Source organism: Borostomias antarcticus, assembly GCF_949987555.1.
Source record: "Borostomias antarcticus genome assembly, chromosome: 17".
Classification (NCBI taxonomy): Eukaryota; Metazoa; Chordata; class Actinopteri; order Stomiiformes; family Stomiidae; genus Borostomias; species Borostomias antarcticus.
Window position 1 is genome coordinate 17,746,040 of NC_140250.1, and position 23,971 is coordinate 17,770,010.

Sequence of the window (23,971 nt, forward strand, 5' to 3'; positions counted from 1 at the left end):
ACAAATATTGTATAGGCGACATAGTTTTTATGTAACATTTACAAATAGTGATGAGAGTTGAGTCTGCCTTGGTTTGGAATGCTCAAGAGGTAAACCAGTGCACCTGAGTGTGAGGTTAGGTTAGTGAGTGTGAGGTTAGGTTAGTGAGTGTGAGGTTAGGTTAGTGAGTGTGAGGTTAGGTTAGTGAGTGTGAGGTTAGGTTAGTGAGTGTGAGGTTAGGTTGGTGAGTGTGAGGTTAGGTTGGTGAGTGTGAGGTTAGGTTAGTGAGTGTGAGGTTAGGTTGGTGAGTGTGAGATCAGGTTAGTGAGTGTGAGGTCAGGTTAGTGAGTGTGAGGTTAGGTTGGTGAGTGTGAGGTTAGGTTAGTGAGTGTGAGGTTAGGTTAGTGAGTGTGAGGTCAGGTTAGTGAGTGTGAGGTTAGGTTGGTGAGTGTGAGGTTAGGTTAGTGAGTGTGAGGTTAGGTTGGTGAGTGTGAGATCAGGTTAGTGAGTGTGAGGTCAGGTTAGTGAGTGTGAGTTTAGGTTGGTGAGTGTGAGGTTAGATTAGTGATTGTGAGGTCAGGTTAGTGAGTGTGAGGTTAGATTAGTGATTGTGAGGTTAGGTTAGTGAGTGTGGTCAGGTTAGTGAGTGTGAGGTCAGGTTAGTGAGCAAGCCAGACACAGACATAACACTATCATAGTACAGTACGCATACCTGCTGTAGTTATGATGCATAGCGTCACTAGCCATGACACCAGGTTGGTAGACATGGCCACTCCATACTCCATCTGTCAGGAAATAGCACCGCCTTAATATCATAGTGTACACAGTGGCGGGCGTTTTTCACTATCATCATCAACAACAACAACAACAACAACAACAATATGTATATACAGTGTGTGTATTATTTTTTCTTTATCTTTTAACCTCGCTGCCATTACCTATTTGGTGGGCGGGACCTATGGGGTGGTGGGAGGGATCTTTAAGGGTGTGTGTTTGTTATTGTGATTGTTGTTTATATGTACGTTTTATCTGTTTGTTACGTGTTATTTTGTTATTTGTTTTTGTTTGTTTGTTATATATTTACAAAACTTTTTTTTTTTAAATTATTCAAAAAAACAAAAAAACAACAACAACAACATACTGTACACTGTTTCGTTACACAGATCAGAATGTGAATTCACATTCGTATAACTTATTGATATACAAGTCTAGTTTACTTTACGTTAAGCTGCTTCATGAGAATTTCCTCTATTAATGAATTGATCTCCTGGGACGTCGTCGCTGAAAACAGATGTTGGAAGGAATGCCATAGCCAGGATCCTCCCAAATACACCATGTACTGTAGGCCGACATTCATGCCCAATAACGGTCCAAACTGACTAACCATCAATTAACTCGTTTTATAACCAGCAACCAGTACAAAAATAAAGAGATTGGTAAAATGATGTCAGCGTAGCTCAGGTGCCTGACAGAAGGCCATAGCTGATGAGTCATAGCCCATGATCAATCTAGCTATGTACATAGGTCTCTACTGTCTGTATCTACCTCCATCCCAGCCACAGCGCAGGGCGAGAGGTTATGTTTTCGGTGGCGTGTGTTTGTACGTACGCAAGATCATACCAGACCGATTTTCATGAAACTCGGTCGAAGAGTGTAGCATGGGTCAACTTAGAAGCCTTTAAGTTCGGGAGTGGATCCAAATCATGGAGCGGGTTCACAGTCCACCGGAACTCGGCTGGCCATCACCTCCACTCGTATTATGCCAAAACTACCAGAGCGATTTTCATGATACTCGGTGGAGGGGTGTAGTATTGGCCAGCTTAGAACTCATTAAATTCTGGAGTGGATCTAAGTGTTTGGGCGGCCCATGATTCGGATCTGCTCCAATCACTGCCTGAAAATCGGTCCAGTAGTTTTTGCGTAATCCTCCTAGCAAACGCACACACACACACACACACACACACACACACATACAAACACACACTTTCCACCGAAAACATTACCTCTTGCCCTGCGCTGTCGCTGGGGTGGAGGTAACAATTGTATAAACTACTGTACAGGGCAAAACAGTAGATTTCACTAGACACATGATACTGGGTAATGGACATACCTTGATTTGTGCCACTAGATTAATTCATGTTCGGTTCCCAGTCAAAAAAAAAAGGATAAAAAGAGTTGAAACAGCAGTTAAGCAGAGTTACGGCTCAAAGTCATGAAACAGAAAACCAACAGTCTCACTATAGCACAGAACAGTACGACAGTCCCGTTTGGCGATGTGGTCCAGTGGTCTTATCAGGGCAAATGAGAGCTGTTATGCAACCACAGCCCTTCACCACTGGACAGCCTGCTTCCTTTCCCAGGCCCTGACTCCTCTTTCCCAGGCTTCGGCATCCAACCCACTGCACCCCATGTTATTCCCCCATGTCACAGGATAAGCTGACTTTGTTGTCAGAACTGTAGGGACCACGTGGTTGATGGGGAGGGGGGAGGGGGGAGGGGGGGGGGGGGGGAGGAAGTGGCTTGGTTTGGAACTGTGTACTAGTAGTTGATATACATAAATACTGAAAACATATGGCCCGCACAACACACACACACTCACACTCACACACACACACACACACACACACACACACACACACACGCGCACACACACACACACACACACTCTCTCCCCTACTCCTATAGAATATCAGGAATGGATTGGGCCAAAATTTGGCCTCAGAATCTCTGGTACCACCCCGACCCACATTTGTCACTTTACACATGTCTCTACGAAACCCAGTTCCAATTTTCTTCCATGGAGTTTCTGCTAGGGGGTCCGGGGGCATACACCCGCTAGAAATGTTATTATTATTTTTATTTTTATTATTATTATTATTATTATTATTATTATTATTATTATTATTATTATTATTATTATTATGTGCATAATTGCTGTCAGTTCTGGTGATGTTTTTTCATGCATAAAAAAACATTTAAAACGTAAGCCAACAAATAGGATTTGAATCATTTCATTATATTTAGGCATATTATTGCTATGAGAGAAATGTAGAGGCATCAGCTTTTGAGGACCCCTGTGCTATGACCCACTGAGACTAGGACCAAGGAACATAGAATGAAGTACATTCAAATTCTACTGCTACTCTGGGAGATGAGTGAAGCTGAATTAACGTGGACTCTCGCCAGCCATGTGTGTGACTGTATTTACACCTTCTTCTTTCTTATGTTCCTTGTTACTTGTATCCTTGTATATTGATTGATTGATTGATTGATTGATTGGTTGATTGATTGATTGATTGATTGATTGATTGATTGATTGATTGATTGATTGATTGATTGATTGATTGATTGATTGATTGATTGATCGAGTGCTTGATTGATTGATTGATTGATTGATTGATTGATTGATTGATTGATTGATTGATTGATTGATTGATTGATTGATTGATTGATTGATTGATTGATTGATTGATTGAATGCTTTATCGTCATTATACCTTGCAGTACAACAAAATTAAAAGTGCAATCCCCCCATGGTAGACATAAACACAGTATAACATGAAAACACAGTCTGACATAAAACACAGTATATGACATAAAACACACGATAAAAAACATTCAGTGGTCAATATAATAAATAGTGAAGAAGGTTATTGCACAGTCTAGTCAATTATATACAGAATCCCATTCTGCAAAAAGGGCAGAACAGGCTCAGTGAGGGAAGGGGTCACTCATCCTCCACCCTACCACTGTAGGCCTAGATCAGAATATTGGGTCGACTGTTTTGTGTGCACCAGATGATTGGTACAGCCTTTTGAACCATTTGATCGGTTAGTGTGTGTGTGTGTGTGTGTGTGTGTGTGTGTGCGCGTGTGTGTGTGTGTGTGTGTGTGTGTGTGTGTGTGTGTGTGTGTGTGTGTGTGTGCGTGTGTGTGTGTTTGTGTGTGTGTGTGTGTGTTTGTGTGTGAGAGAGAGAGAGAAAGAGAGAGAGAGAGAGCGAGAGAGAGAGAGAGAGTAGGAAGAAAAGGCCCAGGAGCACAGCCCACTCCAATCACCCCGCTCCTCCAAGAACAACCTATAGTCCCACACTTCCCTGGGGCCAGAGTCCCCCTGATCTCCAGAGTCACATAAACGTGCTCCCACATCCAGCTGCTGACCCCTCAGCGTCCTCAGGGGCCCAACAGAGCTGTGTTCATAGTACTGTATGTTAAGAGTTAAACATGTGAATTGTGATGTTAGATGGCTTCACTTCACCAAGGCTTCAGTCAGCAGACTTTCTTGTTAAGTCCAGAAGAAGTGAAGAAACAACTTTAAAAGAGCAAATCAGAGTCCTTTAATAGGTAGTTTGCAACACCAAGTGGATTCTGAAGAAAAACATGAGCATCCACAGAGACAGATGTCTTAATCCTGACACATGAAGACACCGTAGACAGGACAATACAACAACTATAGCACAAACATTACTAAATTACTCACTCTCAAAATTAATAGATTCCTTATCAATTCCCTGTTAAACCAACCTATATTGTGTACTTCGACTGCATATCAAAGAAATCCTTTGAACCAACTTCTTCTCACACCAGTTTGAATTGCAATAGAGCTTTTAGAGAAGAAAAAGCAATGACCCTGTCTTTGATCTCACCCAAAGAAACAATAGCATCTGAGTCAAACTCACTAACGTTAGGTTTATCTTTATGTCTGTCTTGCTCCTACCATCTAACGCACAGTTAAACAACTCTAGCCTTGTGTAAACACTAAAAGCTTTCAGAAGGCAGTGACTTTGACACTCTCTTTTCAGCACTTCCTCAATGGCCAGACAGGAGGTGTGCCTTGAGGCTATCACGCCCATTGTCATTGCTTAGTGACTGCGTGTTTAAACCTAGGGTTGCCAGAGGGAGAGGGAGTCCTATTCTGGTTTGGCATCAGGCACACTTGAATAGTCTGTAAGTTTCTTACTACTCTTGATTCTGTTCATCTGGTCCTAGGTAGTTACTGTATGCTATACTTTTTAATTTCCATGTACATGTGAAAATGATACCAGTACGTCTGTACATCTGGTCCTAGATAGTTACCAACTGTATTTTTAATTTCCATGTACTTCGACCGTATACATGTGAATGATATTGAATATTTTGTTGGGATATGCTTTGTAATTGTCCATGCTGAATTACAAGCTGCTGAATCTCTGAATAGTCAACTGAATATAGCTTTTATTCAAGTGAAACTAAATAACTTATCATACAAAACATGATATAAAAAAAAGCATATCCAGGTGTATCCCAATCAAACACCTCTAAAATGTAACTAATAACAAAATCTGATCAATCTTTAGGGATATTTTTGATTATTTATGTTCTATGGAGGATAATACAATATCAGTGGAGTGTAATGCCTCTAATTCACTTAGAACCTAAAAAGATATTGCTATTGACCATACAGTACACACAAAGGTAGCCATGCAACACACATAGGCTACTTATATGTGTACTTTGCCGGCAGTATGTAGCTTTTCTATCCACTGACCACTGTCTCTCAAAGGCATCAGTATGGACCCCTCTTTGTTGCATCACAATTCAACCAGCAATTATTCTATAGCAAAGCTGGAAAACGTTTGCCCCAGTCCTTTCATCTCTTCATTTCTATGCGTTTGGTCTACAGTGTAACCTTTTGTCCAAACACCCCCTTCTCTCTGCTCCTTTCAATTAAACTCAAGATTGAGCAGTGGAAAATGTGATGACTAGTGTGCTATTTAATTTGTTTTGACTTAACGGACACTTGAAAGATGGACCTTTCACAAGTACTGTGAAAATACCTTTCATGTCTTTTTTTCCACCCACCCGAGTGCAAAAAATGTAATGTTTCTGTCTTAGCTAGCTAATGATGCCCATTCATTTTGTGTTGCTAAGCAACATGAACATAATATAATCATAATGCATTCGAGACAGGAGAAATGTGCTGGAGTGGTCATATGAAATTTCCTTTTCACTTAGTTGTCGGCATAGCCTAATACATTTAGCAACAGGGCAAACAAACAGTATAGGTGGCCAGACTTCACATTAACAAGTATGTGTGAGAAAGGAAATAAATATGTTGTTTGGACAGTTGTCCCATTGGTGTAATGGAAAGTTTTCTCTCAGATAGGTACTGGGGGCCATGGACAACCTGTACGCTTGCCTCAAAAGAGAGATAGCATACTTCCAGGACCAAGTAGAACAATCTAAACGGCCCTTTGACATGGACGCACTCGGTTTAGTTCTGAGAACCTTGACTGTGAAACACAGAGGAGAAATTGACAGCTTGGAGAAGCTGCGGGAGCTCGCGTCAGATGTCCCTGAGGCATCTGAAGTGTCAGTCAGCCCCGACGTAAGTTTCACCGGCTACGATATCAAACGCTTCATCGCCTGGCTGCTATCTTTTGTGGAACATCTGAGAGCAATGAAGGAGGCCTTTGACGAACAAGTGGTGGTACCTCTTTGCGAATACCTCTACGTCATTGAGGAGGAAGGCGACTCTACCCCTGACCTGACCTGCCCTTTCACCCCAAGCGCCGACTATCCCAGAAACCCCTCCCCACAGTACATCTCCAAAGTGGCTAATGAGCTCTTTGTCCTCCGACGCAGGTGGGCTTTGATGCTTGTCCCTGGTCCAATTAGGATGGAGAATTTCAGTCTGCAAAACGTTGCTGTTGGGGCTAAGATGGGGTCGAGGCGGTTTGCCAAAGTCCAATGGCTTGTGCCAGATATCCTCTTCAAGAGCTCAGTGGCAGTTCACTTAGCCAATCAATGGGTTGAACTGCACCAGAGAGGGAACGTGGGGAGGAGGAGGGGAAGGACTGGAGACTTTGGGTTTATCCAAATGCCCCCAAAAAGATTGTCCAGCCAAGAATGGGAACGCAACAATGGGAGTCCGGAGCGGTTCGAGTCCCTGGCAACCGCCAGGAGAGGGGAGGAAGCTGTGAAGGAGACACAAACCAAGCTGAGGGACTCCAGGATCGAGCTCGCGGCCTTGGCGCAGAGGGAACCGAAGGCCCGTGCTCTGGAGGCTAGGGTGATGGAGGTCACTGGGACGATCCGGGCCCTCCGGTCCAGGCTCGCACAGGAAAGGCTGAGGCTGGGAGGCGGAGCCCAGCAAGGGGCCAATCAGGAGGAGGAGAGCCAAGCGGAGGAGGGGCTGCTGGAGCTAGAGAGGAGGCTAAGGATGGAGAATTACCATCGAAGGATACTGCTGGGGGATCTGCTTCTGGAGCTGGAAATCAGCCCTGGTTTAATTCGCTACACTGATATGGTGAGGAAGGTTTACGCAAACATAAGCACCACCAGTTTACCTTTGATCTTGTTAGGAATCTTGACCTAAAAACCTTAGGGCACACAGCATCTATAATATATACAATGATGTAAATACAAGATTATATACATGTAGCTATTCAAATTAGTGAGTTTATAGTTGATTTTCAAATGTCAGTGATAAATCAAAATGAACAACAAATTGATCTCCTTCTTTCTCTTAAGGTGAAAGATCTGTGCAGCCAACATGAGAGGACTATCCAGGCCATCGAGGGTAGTTGGAGTAGCAGACTCCCAGAGATTGATTTCCCCACTCAACAGTCCTCAGTCAACTCATCCAGTTTATCCTCAAATTAAAGAACTACACACTGTTGCGGTTCTGGCCAAGTCCGCCCGGCTCGCCCTCTGCTCCCAGTCCGGACGCTTGTCCCTGCTCCGGTCCAGACCCTCGCCCCTGCCCCGGACCCCTGGATTATTGTCTGCACCTGTGTCTCGTTATGTCTTGTTGCACACCTGTACGTTGTTCCTTGATTGTTCTCTCAGAGTATACAGTATATGCCCTCCTGTTTCCTTTGTTCTCTGTCGGTTCATTGTTAATGTTAGGGTGTTCCTCTGGTTTACTTTGCTATCTGCAATTAAACCTTTTTGAACCTGCTTTGCCTCCCTACCGTCAGCATTTTGGGTTCTATACCTACTCCCCCGTCAACCCTAACACACTGTTTTTACTGTTCCCCGAAACTAGGCTTGGTTTCAGCACAGCCAAATGAATCAACCGTTTGATAATACATTTCCTTGTAATTAGATTAATGGGTTTATTCACGCTAAGACGCTTACGTCTGTAGCTTGGCCGCGGCATGCCTTGCCCTCCCAACATTCGCCCAAAGACAGGCCTTCCAGTGATGAGAAAGGCCTCTGGGTTCCCACTCTGAAAACTGTGTATTTTGGAATTGAGACAGGGTCACCACTGGTCAGCTCCCAGCTCAAAGGCCCTTAAATGGCTAGAGATCGATGACATCAAACAAATTGCCCTGTGCGTTTGGGGAATAGTTAATTAGAGCCTTGTGAAATTCAGATACAGTGTCCATGAGGGTCCATTCACTTCACTAAATTATTAGCATTCATCTGAGCTGATGGGTGAGTGTGTATACATAATACGTATCTATGCGGGAATGCATGTGACTACATTAACCCTGAGAATGAGTGATATATTTTTTAAATATTTTTTAGTAGTCTCTGCTTGAAGTACTACACAACAACAACAATAACAAAAAGAGTTACTAATCATTTGTGGCTTTGGAAATCATTCGTAGCTAACACATACTGAGACCTGTCAGGTTTAATTATATGACTGGGGAGTGGAAAGAATTTGCTATAGAGTAGAAATACAGACATTTGCTAGAGAGTCCTGGGGCTTTATGATAATATTTGGTAAGAATGATGTTTCCCTAATCAGGTAGCAATTATTAATCAAGTACCTGTGACATTTTTTGCATGGTTTTGCTACTCAGAAATAACAACCGAGGGAAGAGAGGATTGTCCCTGGCCTTGTAATCTACAGTATGAAGCCCAGTTCTTAACCAGCCAGATGCAATGTTTAATCGTCTTCTAATCCAGATTAACTACAACATGTTGCCGCAAAAAGAGAAAGGCATGTATTGTAATGCATTTGCGTGTAGTACAGTATATGAAACAAATCATATTGAGAAACACGTTGCTATATTAATACACTAAAGGACCAAAGCATGCAGTATACAAGTTTGTAAATGTCATCAAATACCTGTACTAGCTTGGTTTAATTAAGTAAAATGAAACCAATGCAAACGGTCCCCTAAAAATGCAGTCTGAGAAACCCTGTGCCCTGGTACCTTCTCTTCAGACCACACAGTCAGTCATACCTATGGGCCCTGGCTCCAGGATGCACATCCATTAAAAACCATTAAAACACTTTTCATCACTCAATTCACATTTAGTAGGCACTAGCTGTCCCAAGTAATGTTGTTTACAGCAAAGAAACCATATCTAAGTGGCATGGTGGCTGTGTGACAGACGCTGTGATGAGAGAGTGGCCCAACAGACATGACCTCATATGTCTTGCCCAGAGCAGACCTTCCATGCCAAAACATGAGGCCAGCTTTGACAACACGGCTGAGGCAGACAACACTGTGGACCAGAAATCCCCAGCATGCACCTTGGTGGCAGACACAGGAAGTCGGAAAAATTAATTATTTACTGATATATATATATATATATATATATATAGAGAGAGAGAGAGAGAGAGAGAGAGAGAGAGAGAGAGATATAGATAGATAGATAGATAGATAGATAGATAGATAGATAGATAGATAGATAGATAGATAGATAGATAGATAGATATAGATATATAAAGATACAATATACCACTCACTCATTATGCCATGCCCATTAAGGCCCCGTTATATGCTTGGTCATTCTTACATAATCAACAGTGCCTGTCCATAAATTATGTTATACAACATGATACCATCTATCATCTTTATCTAAAAAAAAAAAGGCACATGTACACAACATAGTAGTCAACCAACCAATGAAAAGGACATGATGAAATACCCAATGAATGAATGATTGATTTTGTTTGTGTAAGGACATTTTACATAATAAAGTTACGCATGTTAAAGTTGACGGATGGCAAACATTTTTAATACGGTCTTTGTAAATGGTGAATCACAAGACCTAATGCTCTTAGAATCTATTTCATGGTGTACTTAATGACATATATTACCTGGGGACCTTGAAATGTGTTTGTTTCACTGAAGCAGTGCTTTGCATTTTGAGTTGTTTTCTGATATTTTATCATACAGTGTATATTCACATAGTACAAATTATCCTTTGGAAGCACAGTAGACTTATGAATATCATGGCCTGTGCTGATTTGTTATTATAAACAAGAAAAAGACAGAAATCTCTAACAGCAGAGACCTCAAGGCTCAAGCCTGCTTCCAGCCTTGTCTCTAGCCCAAACCATATAGACATTCTGCACATACAGACCAGGAAGTCAAAGAGCATCCACAAAACCAAATAAACATATTCACTTCTGTTTGACAGCGGGCCTAGAGGTTAGGCTCTCAGAGTGGATATGCTATCTTTGGACCCCTTGTATCAACAACGATTTTGTGCCTGGTCAAGAGACAACACCATATTGGTTTATTGGGTCTGTTTGGTGACAAGAACAACATCCCCACGGGCTGCTTCAGATATCATCGGATTGCTTGTGGATGAACTGTAATGTTATTTGTCCAATGGCCCAGGAGTAATTGAGTTTCAATGGATTGGCAAGTGGCCATGTCACAGACATTCAGCAGATGCCAGAACGTTTTAATGCACAGTTGACTTTATACAGGCTTGTGAGAAGTGAAAATGATCTTGAGAGATTCTGGCATGGTCATTTTTTATTTATGTTAGGGGTCATTTTTCACTAAATACTGAAAATATTCACTTTTACTCTAAGTCACATTGCTTTAGAATTAAATAAGGGGTGCTGGACATGGCTAGTACATAACCAATGCACTATACACACACACACACTCACAAACGCACGCACGCGCACACACACACACACACACACCAAAATACTTCCCTTTTCTAATTAATTCTGTCATCTTCAACGTCAATAAATGTTGTGAAATTACCCGATAAGCCGCCCTTTATGAAACAATAAGCAACATGTCAGTTGATAGGACCCTGCGGATACCACCACCAGCTCTCACCTGCTTGTGTACACAGATAAGAGTTCCCCAGTTCTACCTGAAGTTCACACCATTATTTAGGTTACTTCACTTTTATCAGTCACCAAACCAAAACGGGATAATGCCGCTTTGTTTCACTTGTGGTTTGCTGCTTGCGTACTTGGTCCTACCCGGCGTCTTGCGTGGGGATTTGATCTTCCGTTGCCCGAGCTGCACCGCGGAACGGCAGGCTGCTTGCCCCAGACTGACCACCGCCTGTGTGGAGATTGTGAGGGAGCCCGGCTGTGGCTGCTGTCCGGTGTGCGCTAGAACTGAGGGGGAGTTCTGTGGGGTCTACACCCCACGATGCTCCACCGGGCTGAGGTGTTACCCCAGTGCAGACGCGGACTTGCCTTTGGAACAGCTGGTTCGGGGTTTGGGGCGATGCTCACAGAAAGTGGACCAGGAACGCACAGCAGGTCAAGACGACCAGGACACAAATGGTAAGTGACTAGAACAAATAAATACTGTACTGAAACCTTTAAAAGGGTGACTTTTTGTTACACTATTTTGGGACTAGGCCCTATCTCAATAATCACAATGTGGACCATATTTATTAATTGGTTGTAGTCTTTAGATATAATTACATTTACTAAACTATAAGTAAATTGAAGTTGTTGATGAGTGTTCTCCATTATACTGTCCATTTCCATGAGCAAGGCTCAACAAACTTCAGCTTGAAATATCTTAAGAACCGTAAGGTGGATTTTTAAATGGTTGAATCAGCAGGGTTATATATGATAGAAAAAAACAAAACACAAAAAAGCATTGAAAATGTTGAACGATCCCTTTAAACGTATTAACATCCAAGCCACAGACCCTCATGCTTATTGCTCAATGCAAACAAACATGTCTCCCATTGAACTGGTAAGGGTAACTTTCGGGAACTGTGGTATACTAATGAGTTATCTTTTGAGGCGTTAAACTGTACTGTATCTGTGGATCTCAAAGTTTGCCTTCACACCAAACCTGGATATTGGTCCTGTTCCTTGACGACCCCAAAAAAGGGTAACACTACACAGGGACAGTCATTTCACTGACACCTCAACACCTCAAAGCTGGCATCCATCAGCCACAGCTGAAAAAGCTCGCTATAATCACATCAAATCTGCTACACCCCCATATGCTTGGCCGTCTCTTGCCTTGGCTCCCATCCCAGTACCACAGTTTTATGGACAGAATCTATAGAGTGGTGGAGCTGACTACTACAACAGAAGTGGTTGAGTGTGTAGTGATACAGACTAAGCTTTTGAAAGCCCTTTCTTGACATGGTGATATTTCCAGAAATTAGATGGGAAAGGAGGCAACATATTATCGTCCCCAGGCGTTAGGACATAGCTCATTAGTCCGCAATCTAAGCACGCTAAGGAACCTACCGTTTTCTACTTGCTTATTTGCACTTCCTATTTTGTAACATGTTACAGGATATTGTAAATGTGTATCTCTTGATTGTGTTACTGTCTTTTGATGCTGTAACAGTGCAATTTTTCTTACTACTCCTACTATAACTACCACTACTAGCCTAATACTAGTACTATACTATAGCTACTACTACTACTACTACTACTACTACTACTACTACTACTACTATACAGTAAGCAACTTTAGACACTTTAGCCACTCCTAAAAAAGACAAGCCATGACCCACTGCTTCCCAGTAACTATCGACCTATATCCAAATTTCCTTTAATGACTAAGTTTCTGGAGAAAGTAGTCTGCAAGCAACTCCTACTGGTCCTGGACAAATATGACATCTTTGATAAGTCCCAGTCGGGTTTTCAGCAGAGGCATAGTACAGAAACTGCTCGTTTCAGGGTTTCAAATGATATTCCGATGCGTGCTGATGCTGGGGAATGTTTGGTGTTGGTACTACTTGATCTAAGTGCAGTTTTCGACACTATTGACCATGCTACTCTCCTTAGTAGGCTTTAGCAATGGAAAGGTATAACCGGGTCTGCCCTTGATTGGTTTGCCTCCTACTTGTCAGACAGGACTTTTTCTGTGTCCATCGATAACTGTGTGTCCTCATCTGCACTGTTAACTTGTGGTGTACCCCAGGGTTCAGTCCTTGGGCCTACAGTATTCTATTCTCTCTGTACATGCTCCCTCTTGGTTTTTTCATCAGTAGTTTTAAGGGTATCTCTTATCACTGCTACGCGGATGATATACAGCTGTCCTTGTCTTTTAAACCCAATGACCTACTGTAGACAAACTATCTACCTTGCAGGACTGTTTAATCCTTTGAATATGACCACGTCACCGATACAATTTTAAAAAATATAAACAAAAAATATATATAAATATAAAATATATCAAAATAAATAAATAAAAATCCTACATTCCAACACTTCCTGAAAGCAGAGAAACTGCGCTTTCTAGTATTCTAGTATTATAGGGAAAATCCAATTAATATTCTGAATGGTGTCACTGTACTTACAGGGTTAAAAGGGTTAAATAAAAAGGGAACAACAATGAAGGCATCGGGCTGCGTTCTAGACTCACAGGCGAGGGGGCTGCGTCGAACCAGGTCTGTATGTACAGTAATATGTGACAAATAAACCTGACTTTGACTTTAATATCCTAGGATTTTACCCTATACAAAACCAAGGCGTTAACTACTACACACTTACATTCAGTACACTACCAAGTCTGTGCCATGCAAACTGTGCACTTTGTACTCGTGTGGCTAGGTTAGGATTAAGGTTAGGCATCACACCGAGTGGTTAGGGTCAGTGCTAAGATTAGGCCTACAGGGTTCCGTTTATTACAAGAAAAAGCAGTGGTGTGACAAAAGCTTCTGTACTTTGCTGGAATCACAGTGCTTTTATATGTTCCTGCACCCCAACCTGCCCTTGCATAGTATTTCCTAATGAAACAGCTAACAAAACATTCGCTACAATTGTGTTGCTATTAACACCTCATTTAATTGCACAGGCTTATTCACCGTTAAAATTGGAGAACAGGCCAGGCCAGGACATTTGGCAGAGATTTAGATGTTGGATGTTGAATTATGATCAAAGGTCTCTATCTGGTCTAGTTGTCTCTGTCTCTTCATTGACAGGAACTTTCAATAAAATAATGATGAATTATAGGATGGATAGAGACAATGAATGTCTGAGAGGGTGGGGCCAGTTGTAACAAATCGTGCTGAGCATGAGCAGTGCTGCCTGTCCAAGTTCAAATTCATCATTGTTAGTACGAGAACACAAAGCTGCATGCAAATCAGGATGATCAAAAATCGGTGATTTTAGCAGATCTGAACTGCATTTAACCACTGATGATCAGAACTGACAAATATTGTCTCTCTGTGAAACACAATAGAACATCACAATCGATATGTTATACTACACCCACTAGTTTTGGATAAAACAGATATGCACACATTCAGCCTGGAGGCGCGTGGGCACGCATGGTTGCGATATGCAGAGCAGAGAGTTCACTCCCCTTTATAATTGATTTACAGCGCTGTTTGCCTACTAGACTCCCCCACAGAAGACTACTGATATGAATGTGCTGGTGAACCTTTGAATGCACCCTCTAACTTGTTCTCATGCATTATAGGGAGACGTGGATCGATTTGAACACACACACACACACACACACACACACACACACACGGGTAATGACAGAAGCATCCACCGATGAAACTTCTCTCCTGCTCTTAACCCATCCCGGCGTCCTTCCCCCAAGGGCAGCCAGGAGCAGACGTAGGCAGCGTGCATGGGTCGCCCCTGGAGACAAACGAAGCGCTCCTGTCCATCTTCATCAGGGACGGACAGCGTTAGCCATCTGTTCTTCTGAATGTTTTTCGTGGTGGGTTCTTTCGGGAGGAAACCCTTGCAAACTCCGCACAAAAAGGGCTGGAGACCTTCTTGCTGTGAGGCCACAGTGCAAGGTACTGAGCCGCCGTGCTGCACGTGAGCGCCTCTTGTGGTGCCAGCAGAGAACTGCAGGTGTTCGGCCAGCAACATTGAACAGAAGGAACGGGGGCCTGAGAATGGAACAAAGCCTAGTAAAGCAGCTGGCGCCATCAACACCAGCCCAAAAATAAATCAAATCATCAAAGGGTTGGGTAACTCTGGCAAGAGAAAACCTACTCTGTTATTCATTTTGTCACTACGCCAACTAACTAATTTGTTGTGGAACAGCCCCAAGTGGAGCTGAACGTTTAGCAGAGGAGATGCTTTCTTGTCCAAAATATAAGTGATTTAGATTCATTTCAAGCAAAAATGAACTGTAAATAATAAGTACAGTTCAAGATACAGTTCAAAATTGTATCAAAAACTTTAGGAACTTCAACATGAACTTGTGACAATGCCATGAGCACAACTTGAAGGTATACTAAATAGGCTACAGTTCAGTTATGCATATGGCAACACGTGTCCAATGCTAAGCAACATTGTAAATACAGCCCATTACTCACTCTGCCATGGAACTGCAATGGAATCATTGCTCAATGCCAATGCAAGACAATTTGACATGTAAAATGGTGTTGGATTCTATTTGATTCCAGATCATCAACACTGTTGGGGAGGCATGAAACCATCCATCAAGTTAACTGTTGTTTTTGAAAGCTGTTTCTTCCATCTGGAAATCCAGGTCATCTAGATCCCCCAGTGGATTATTCACATTTACTGTGGCGAGGCACAAAAACATCTGCACCACCACTCGCAACCTCAGGACGGAGTAGAACTCTTGTTTTGTCTTGCTTGTGCGTTACCCGCGTTGTGCGTAGCATCAGCTCATATGCGTCTGAGGAATAAGGAAGTGTTTGACTAAACTGAAGTTTATGTTTAAGAACGATGACTAAACTGAAGTTTAGCTTACTCTCCTGTTTTAATGGTTTTTTTTTCTGAAAAACCAGTTGGTCCCCTAGGTTTGAGTTATCGGTGTAGGCGCCATTCTGGCAGGGAGGGGGGGAGAAGCCCAGTAGTTTAGAATATACAGTCAAGCCGGAAAGTCTGCACACCCTTTGCAAAATATGTTTCAATGTGAAAGCACACAGACTATTTCACTAGAAAACAGGCTAATTTTTTCAGCCCTTGGGTGAACAATTTTTTTGCTTCCCTCAGGAAAATGGAGGTGTATGACCTATGTCCATCCTCCATTGCTCTCTCTAAAGCACATTGTGTTGCCTCTGTGTATGAAATGTGCTATAGAAATAAAGTTTGATTTAATTTGATTTCCCTGATAGGATTTCTGCTGATTATTGCTCTTTTGCTGAATTACTACTGTATAGCTGTTTGGTGCCTGCTGCCTGGAACCTATGACGGGTTTGGTCTGATCGGGTTTAGACCCATTAGGGTCTGTTAGGACGGGGATCTGCTGTCCTCAGGTCCATTTCGGACCAGGTCCGATTATCCTCGGGTCTGTCTCAGACCGGGTCTGGGCTGAGTTTCCCAGATGCATTGTAGCGCTACGATGAACGCCGTAGCTTACGATGAACGCCTACGATGCCTCTGGGAAACTCAGCCCTGTTTTTTGGGTTTGTTTCAAAATGTGTCCCTCTTTGCACCCGTGAAGACCTCTACTAGCTAGCATTCTTACTAGCTAGCTAGTGTTCTTAGCTATTCAGCGTTCAAGTTAGCTAGCTAAAGTAGCTATTCAGAATCAGAATCCTTTTATTGCCATTGTACTTGACATACATAGGATTTTTTTTTACGACATTGTGGAACCAACAACAACACAACAATGTAGGCTACCAGTGCAAAAACCGGACAGGACACTGCAAAATACTAATATAGTGCAAAACTAACAGTGCATTTGGCCTACAAAAGAGAGAGTGCAGTATTCAGTATAGTGCAAAATTCCAGGAGGCAGAGGAGAGAGTCAGAGGGGAGCCTTGTTGATAAGGCTGATGGCCGAGGGGAAAACCTCTTCCTGTGTCGAACAGTTTTAGTCTGTGAGTACCGCAGCCTCCTGTGTGAAGAGGTGTGAAGATACTCTGAACCCTATTCCTCTGAACTATAAATATAACTTATAACTATATTAGTCCCCACAGTATGAAGGCAGAGGTTCTACCAATAATCACACCCATCTAGTTAACCCACCCTCACAACACACTCTCTCTCTCTCTCTCTCTCTCACACACACACACGCACACACACACACACACACACACACACACACACACACACACACACACACACACACAGACACACACACACACACACACACACAGAGAACAAACACACACACAGAACAAACAGTCCCTAATCCCAATAAACAGACATACGCATGCACACACGCAAGCACGCACACACACACACACACACACACACACACACACACACACACACACACACACACACACACACACACACACACACACACACACACACACAGAACAAACACTCCCTGAGCCCAATCAACACATATGCACGGTACACACACACACACACACACACACTCTCTCTATCTCTCTCTCTCTCTCTCTCTCTCTCTCTCTCTCGTCTCAGACACACGCGGTGCCAGTGTTAATATCTCTGCGGAGTCATCCGGTTGCTCTCCCTCCCAAGAATGATTTACAGTCTCAGTTCTCCTCTTTGTACTTCCTTAATTACAGATAAGAGTTAGTGGAGCAAGACTCTCATACAGAACACCAACATACTGTATACACACACACAGACAACCACGCACACACACACGCACACACCATGCACGCACGCACACACACACACACACACACACACACACACACACAGACACCCACACCCACCCACACGCACGCACGCACACACACACACACACACACACACACACACACACACACACACACACACACACACACACACACACACACACACACACACACACACACAGCCTCTGGCAGGTAGCTCTAGTAGAAGACTACCTACTCAGCAGGACTAGCAGTCAAAAGTGCTTCCATACTGCTTCTGTGCTCTCTTCCCATGACTGGCTTTAAAGTTACTGCCATTAGTCAACACTTTCACCCCAGTGGGACTTGGTTGGAAAATTGGAAAATCCAACTCCGGTGTCAAAAATAAATTTTGAGAGCAGTTTAAGCGTGTCAAGTTGGGAGAGATGAAAACGCGCTGTCTGGCCGACGCTGAAGCAATAGACTCTGGGCCCGGATCTGCTGGCACTCTTTAAAATTCACTATAAGCAGTAAAGCACATGGTCATAACTGAGCCAAGTATGGTATTTTTGCATCAGTCACATGGGTGGAATATGTGAATGATTTGTTGAAGGTGTTTGTGTCATTCTCCACGTCACTCATGATTTCGCTGTGCGGCAGAGACAAGTTTGATAGAAAATGTACAGTATATCGCTGTTAATGTCGAGGCGGAAAATAAATACTAAAAAAATAATCAGGTGGACAATCTCCCCCAAAAAGAATCTGCCTCAAAACAGTGAGCACATGCTATAGCAAACGCATCATGATTTTCAAACGAGCACCACTCATAATTTGACCATTGTAACTAACAAGGTTCTGTGTACTCTGCTTTGACACATTCCTACTGTAGTTTAAAACAACCGTGTAGCAACACAAATTGTACTTTCCACGATTAAAAAGGAATTTATGTATGGAAACTTCAGCACATGGGAGCATCGCTTGGCCCTACATTATTAGTCTCAACCTGTATACTGTCGCCAGTGAGATTACCATCCTGACCACTTCTAAAAGCCCGTTCCCAGCACGAGGAAGTGACATCAGAGTGTGAGACTCATACCTGTGCCATGCCTGAGGGAAAACATGGCAACCATTGTCCCACCAAGTACCGGAATGGCTACACCATTGTTTGCAGCAACCTGTCATTAACAAATGGCCACTTTGATAGCTCCTTGTGATTAAAGGGAGAGGATTTTGTGTGTGTGTGTGTGTGTGTGTGTGTGTGTGTGTGTGTGTGTGTGTGTGTGTGTGTGTGTGTGCGTGCGTGCGTGCGCGTGTGTGTGTGTGTGTGTGTATGTGTGCGTGTGTGTGTGTGTATGTGTGCGGCGCACGTGCATGCATGCGATGCGTGTGTGTGTGTGTGCATGAACAGCTGTACTAGAACTACACACCCCCTGAACATGAACAGTCAGCTCAACTGTGTGTGCTGCGTCATTCATTGGCACAACTTATGAGTGCATGAACTGAGCAACGTGGGATTTTGAGTGCCCTGTGGGACCTGGAGGATAATGGCTAAATGTTGCCTTGTGTTCCAAATCAGGGTGTTGCAAAACGATTCTCACTCCATAATTCTGTGCTTCTTTTTTGTTGTACACAATGGTGACATTCTCAATGTTCTTAGAGCCCAGATAACAGGGTATTTGTGTGTATTGTGTGTGTGTATGGGAGTGTGTATCTGTCAGCACTGGGAGCAGCTCATGCTCCCATATGTGCATGTTTTCTTCGACTAATGTGTGTGTGTGTGTGTGTGTGTGTGTGAGTGTGTGTGTGTATGCGTGTGTGTGTGTGTGTGTGTGTGTGTGTGTGTGTGTGTGTATGCGTGTGTGTGTGTGCGTGTGTGTGTGTGTGTGTGTGCGTGTATGTGTGTATGCGCGTGTGTGTGTTGGTGTGTATGCGTGTGTTTATGCGTGTGTGTATGCGTGTGTGTATGCGTGTGTGTATGCGTGTGTGTGTGTGTGTGTGTGTGTGTGTGTGTGCGTGTGTGTGTGTGTGTATGCGTGTACGTGTGTGTGTGTGTGTGTGGTCCTAAAGGGGAGATGCAGAGCACTGAGAGTCCCCAACAGAGGAGGCCTCCCAAAGACAGCAGCTCCTGGAAAGAACTGGCCGTGATGCACCACCAGAATGACCTCAAGGCCAAGATGAAGACCAGCCGCCTGGAGGACACTAGGACCCAGGAGCTTCCTCAGGTCAGGACAGCCCCAGCACATGCCCTCCATGGTTGAGCTCTTGATCATATTTGAATAAGGGGAGTTACTGTATATTCACTCTGACTATACAACCTCACTTCCTCCTTTTGATTTGACTAGATTTGTAACAGATGTACAGTAGAGAGGAGCACATGCTTCGCGTTAGACCACCACAAGGATGGGAGGAAGGAGGATATGATTTACAGTATGCAAACAGCCTTTCCATCTGATTCCTAGCCCACAAACTTCAACTTTTCTCATTGATATGACTTCATTGCATGGGCAAGTATGCTGTGAAAGAGCCTGGATATCAGCTCTTAAATACAGCAAGTAAGTGAAAGTCAGTGACCTGGAACCACGATGACGATCCAATGCCAATCACTAACATGACACCGTTATGACACCGTTATAACCCTATACATCCCTACCTGAAGGATAGTTGACCCTTCAGGCAGATAGGGTCTGATAACCCATAACCACAACACGAGGTATGAATACCTCCACTGTGGCAACTGGTAGTATTTAGTAGTAGTAGAGTGTAAGCTGCACAGACCTTTCCGGGTGTGTACTCAGGCCCGTAGCCAGGGGGGGGGGGGTCGGGTGGATCGAACGAACCCTCCTCACGACCTCTCGACCTCCTCACGAAGGTTCAGAATTTAAGATCAAAGGTCCTAAAAAACAAACCCCCCCCACCACAAGGCTGGCTACAGGCCTGGTACTGGTGACTAAAGAAGTGGGTATACTCTGACTAAAGAAGTGGGTATACTCTGACTAAAGAAGTGGTTATACTCTGACTAAAGAAGTGGTTATACTCTGACTAAAGAAGTGGTTATACTCTGACTAAAGAAGTGGGTATACTATGACTAAAGAAGTGGTTATACTCTGACTAAAGAAGTGGCTATACTGTACCAGAAACTCTAGTTGTTTTTTTTACCTTACTTGTCTTTAAATAAATGGGTATACTGTGGGCCTGTGGATAAAGAAGTGTGTATACTTCCCTCCATTACACCACCGCTCCATGGGTATGAGTATATACTATACAATGCAGTATGCATCATTCACTTTTTTATTGAGATGATCTTTCATCAAAAACGATGGAAAAAGTGAAAGCTTATGCTCCTCTACATGACCAAGGAATTACTGGTCACATAATAGACTGTTGATTCCTCAGTGAGTTGAGTGGATGACGGTTGTTTGTCTGTTTAAATGTATTAAGGTCCATGTGAGTGGGATTCGGCCACTATGCATGTCCTAAGACTCAACACAGAGGTCAGCAGTGACCTTGGCTGGCATGCTGCTCAGCAGTACGGCAGTGCCCTCTTCTGGCTACACGCAAACGGACGCGTGCACACACGTGCACACACACACACACACACACTGAGACACACACAAACACACATTGAGACGCGCACACACAAACACCCCCACAATAGCAGACGGGAAAGTCCGACAACAATGCATGACATGATCTGGAACATGGAGCGGCCCTGATCCTAACATGTATAGAGTGGAAATACTTGAGGCTGACGTAAACATCGCTAAGAGGCACCCACATTTTCGGCATGCAAATTAGCGTGGCCCCAGGGGCCATGGAGAGGAACCATACGTGTTTGGACTGTCTGAAACAATGATATACATGCCTGCATGTTCCCCCTCATTTAACCCACTGTATCACAGCACAGAAGAATGTAAGCAGAGGGGAAGAAAGACAATTGATGAGACCATTAGGGGCAACAAAGGAGATAATGCAGTAGATGGAGTTGGGCAGCTGCCTGGGGGGTGAGTTGGGACACACTGTACCCTCCTTGTTGTTGTGAGATCGGGCGCAGTTCTTAATGGGTGGTCGTTGTGTGTAAACAATGCGTCAATGTGGGTATTCTATCGGACCGGGCAGAATTGAAATTCATTTGTAGTATAATACTTTTGTGTTTGCATTTGTGTGCTGCTGTGCTTGATCAAGCTTGCCAGATTGAGCATAATTAAGCCAATGGCATCGTCGGTCCCTGAAGTGCTAAGCCCCGCCCACCAAACACATCAGGCAGGGCCAAGCAAATGAGTCAGTGTTTAAAAAAATACAAATTAAAAGATTTTATCCCCCAGGGCTGGTGTGTGTGTGTGTGTGTGCATGTGAGTGTGCATGTGTGTGCGTGTGTGAGTGTGTGTGCATGTGTGTGTGTGTGTGTGTGTGTGTGAATTCGTGTGTTTGAGTGCGTGCATGCGTGTGTGAGTGTGTGCGTATGTGTGTGAGTGTGTGCGTGTGCATGTGCGTGTGTGTGCGCGTGTGTTTGTGTGTGTGTGTGTGTGTTATTGTATGATGATGATAAGATCCCTGGCATGCCTTGCCCCCCTGTGCCCCTCTCTCATCCCTCGCCAAGTCATCAGAGCACACCCCTTTGATCCAGCTGCCTGTCAGATACTGCACTGTAGGTGTGTGTGTGTGTGTGTGTGTGTGTGTGTGTGTGTATATGTGTGTGTGTGTGTGTGTGTTTGCGTGTGTGCGTCTGTGCATGCACGAGTGAGAGAGAATGGTGTGTGTGTGTGAGTGAGTGAGTGAGTGAGTGAGTGAGTGAGTGAGTGAGTGAGTGAGTGAGTGAGTGAGTGAGTGAGTGAGTGAGTGAGTGAACCTGATAGGGCGAGAGGAATCAAATGTGTGCAGTATCCAGTGTCTGTTGCATGTAGTTCAAAGGTTCCTTGCCAGTGGAACCAGGTTTAGCAAATATCACTCCTGCTGTTGCAGCAATTGAACTGCAAGTATTTGGGAGTTTTGATTACCAGTTCTACACTTTCCTGTTATCTAGAGAGGCCTGAAAATGTATACAGATGAGGTATATAGGCCTGATGAAAACACAATAAAACTACTACTTAAGTCAAAATCAAATTCTAATACGTACTACCACTGTATGTTCCATTCAATACTGGGCACACAACAAGTGACAGAATCAATTAAACCAACAACTTTTATCACAGCAAAACTGTCAGGCCACAACAGAGTGAATAGTGCTCGTAACATTGAAATATATGACTTACCACAGCACAACTAATTAAAACAATTGCATTTATGAACAAGCTTAATTAAAGATTCAAGATGTATTTATTGTTACATCCTTTCAGCTATAAGGGAGTAAAATCTTTGGGTTCTGGCATTTGAGCTATGGGGTTATAAACGTCAATAAAAATATGATGAAAGCGCAATTTTGTATCCAAAGAGTAAGTTGAAGATCATGCCATACAAGCAATATGAACCCCATTTGGCCACGGGGGCACTACAACACTCGATGCATTAAACGACCGACTCCCTACCTAACGGCATGACTACCTTCCTCACGGTTGGAAAACATACATATATGACCTAGCCATACTCTATCTCTGAAGTACCCAACATAACCGAACTGCCTAAGCCATCTGATCAATGTTGTGAAATATAATGACTAATGATGTACCCACAATGCACCTAACCTTGACACTAACCTATGCAGGAACAGCATAACTGCACAAACTAACATACATGGGTCGATCAATGAACCGCTTCGTCAGTGAACCAAGAATGAAAAGTCAAAGGAAAAACCAACAGATGCAGTCAAAAAGATCCACACAACGACAACAAGAGGGAGAGAGGCTTCCTCCAAATGGCGATTCCAAACTAGTAATGGTGCTCGGAGAGCACAAACCTCTGTCCATTACTGCGTTTGGTGGCTCTGTGCGCATGCGTGCTAGCAGGTTTGTATCACTGCATTTTACGAGTCCTGTCATGCACTGTCCTGTCCTTGCACTTGTCCATTGTAGTATTGTTGTGCACCACTGTGTCGGAAAAAAAAATCCTATGCATGTAAAGTACAATGGCAATAAACAAATTCTGATTCAGATTTTTGGTATTGCTGCATTTGTTAAGTCGAGACATTTCTGATCGTCCACCTGGAGGTGTGCGGGCGTGCAGGGGAGTTGCTCGCTGCCCGAGCGCCTCCACCCATGTGTGTCATGTGGACCACCGGCTACAGCCTGGTCTCGGCGTATGTATCGCATGCAGAATTTGACATGGGCTAATGTCTTGCACGGTGGTAAAGCGTGCGATTTGGACGCAGATGGGCGCCTTGGGGCTGTTGATTCGGATCCGCTCTAAAGTTTGACGGCT

At 43.6% G+C, this 23,971-nt stretch overlaps 1 protein-coding gene across 1 annotated transcript in view; it reads left to right on the forward strand.

The window, feature by feature from the left end:
* Positions 1 to 11,041: 11,041 nt before the first annotated feature.
* igfbp2b (insulin-like growth factor binding protein 2b) overlaps positions 11,042 to 23,971 on the forward strand; it is a 16,935-nt gene continuing 4,005 nt past the window's right edge. The window contains exons 1-2 of the mRNA XM_084452166.1: positions 11,042 to 11,465; positions 19,688 to 19,842. Of these exons, the coding sequence (XP_084308292.1) occupies positions 11,105 to 11,465; positions 19,688 to 19,842 (516 nt within the window). The 5' untranslated portion in view covers positions 11,042 to 11,104. The remainder of the gene's footprint in view (positions 11,466 to 19,687; positions 19,843 to 23,971) is intronic.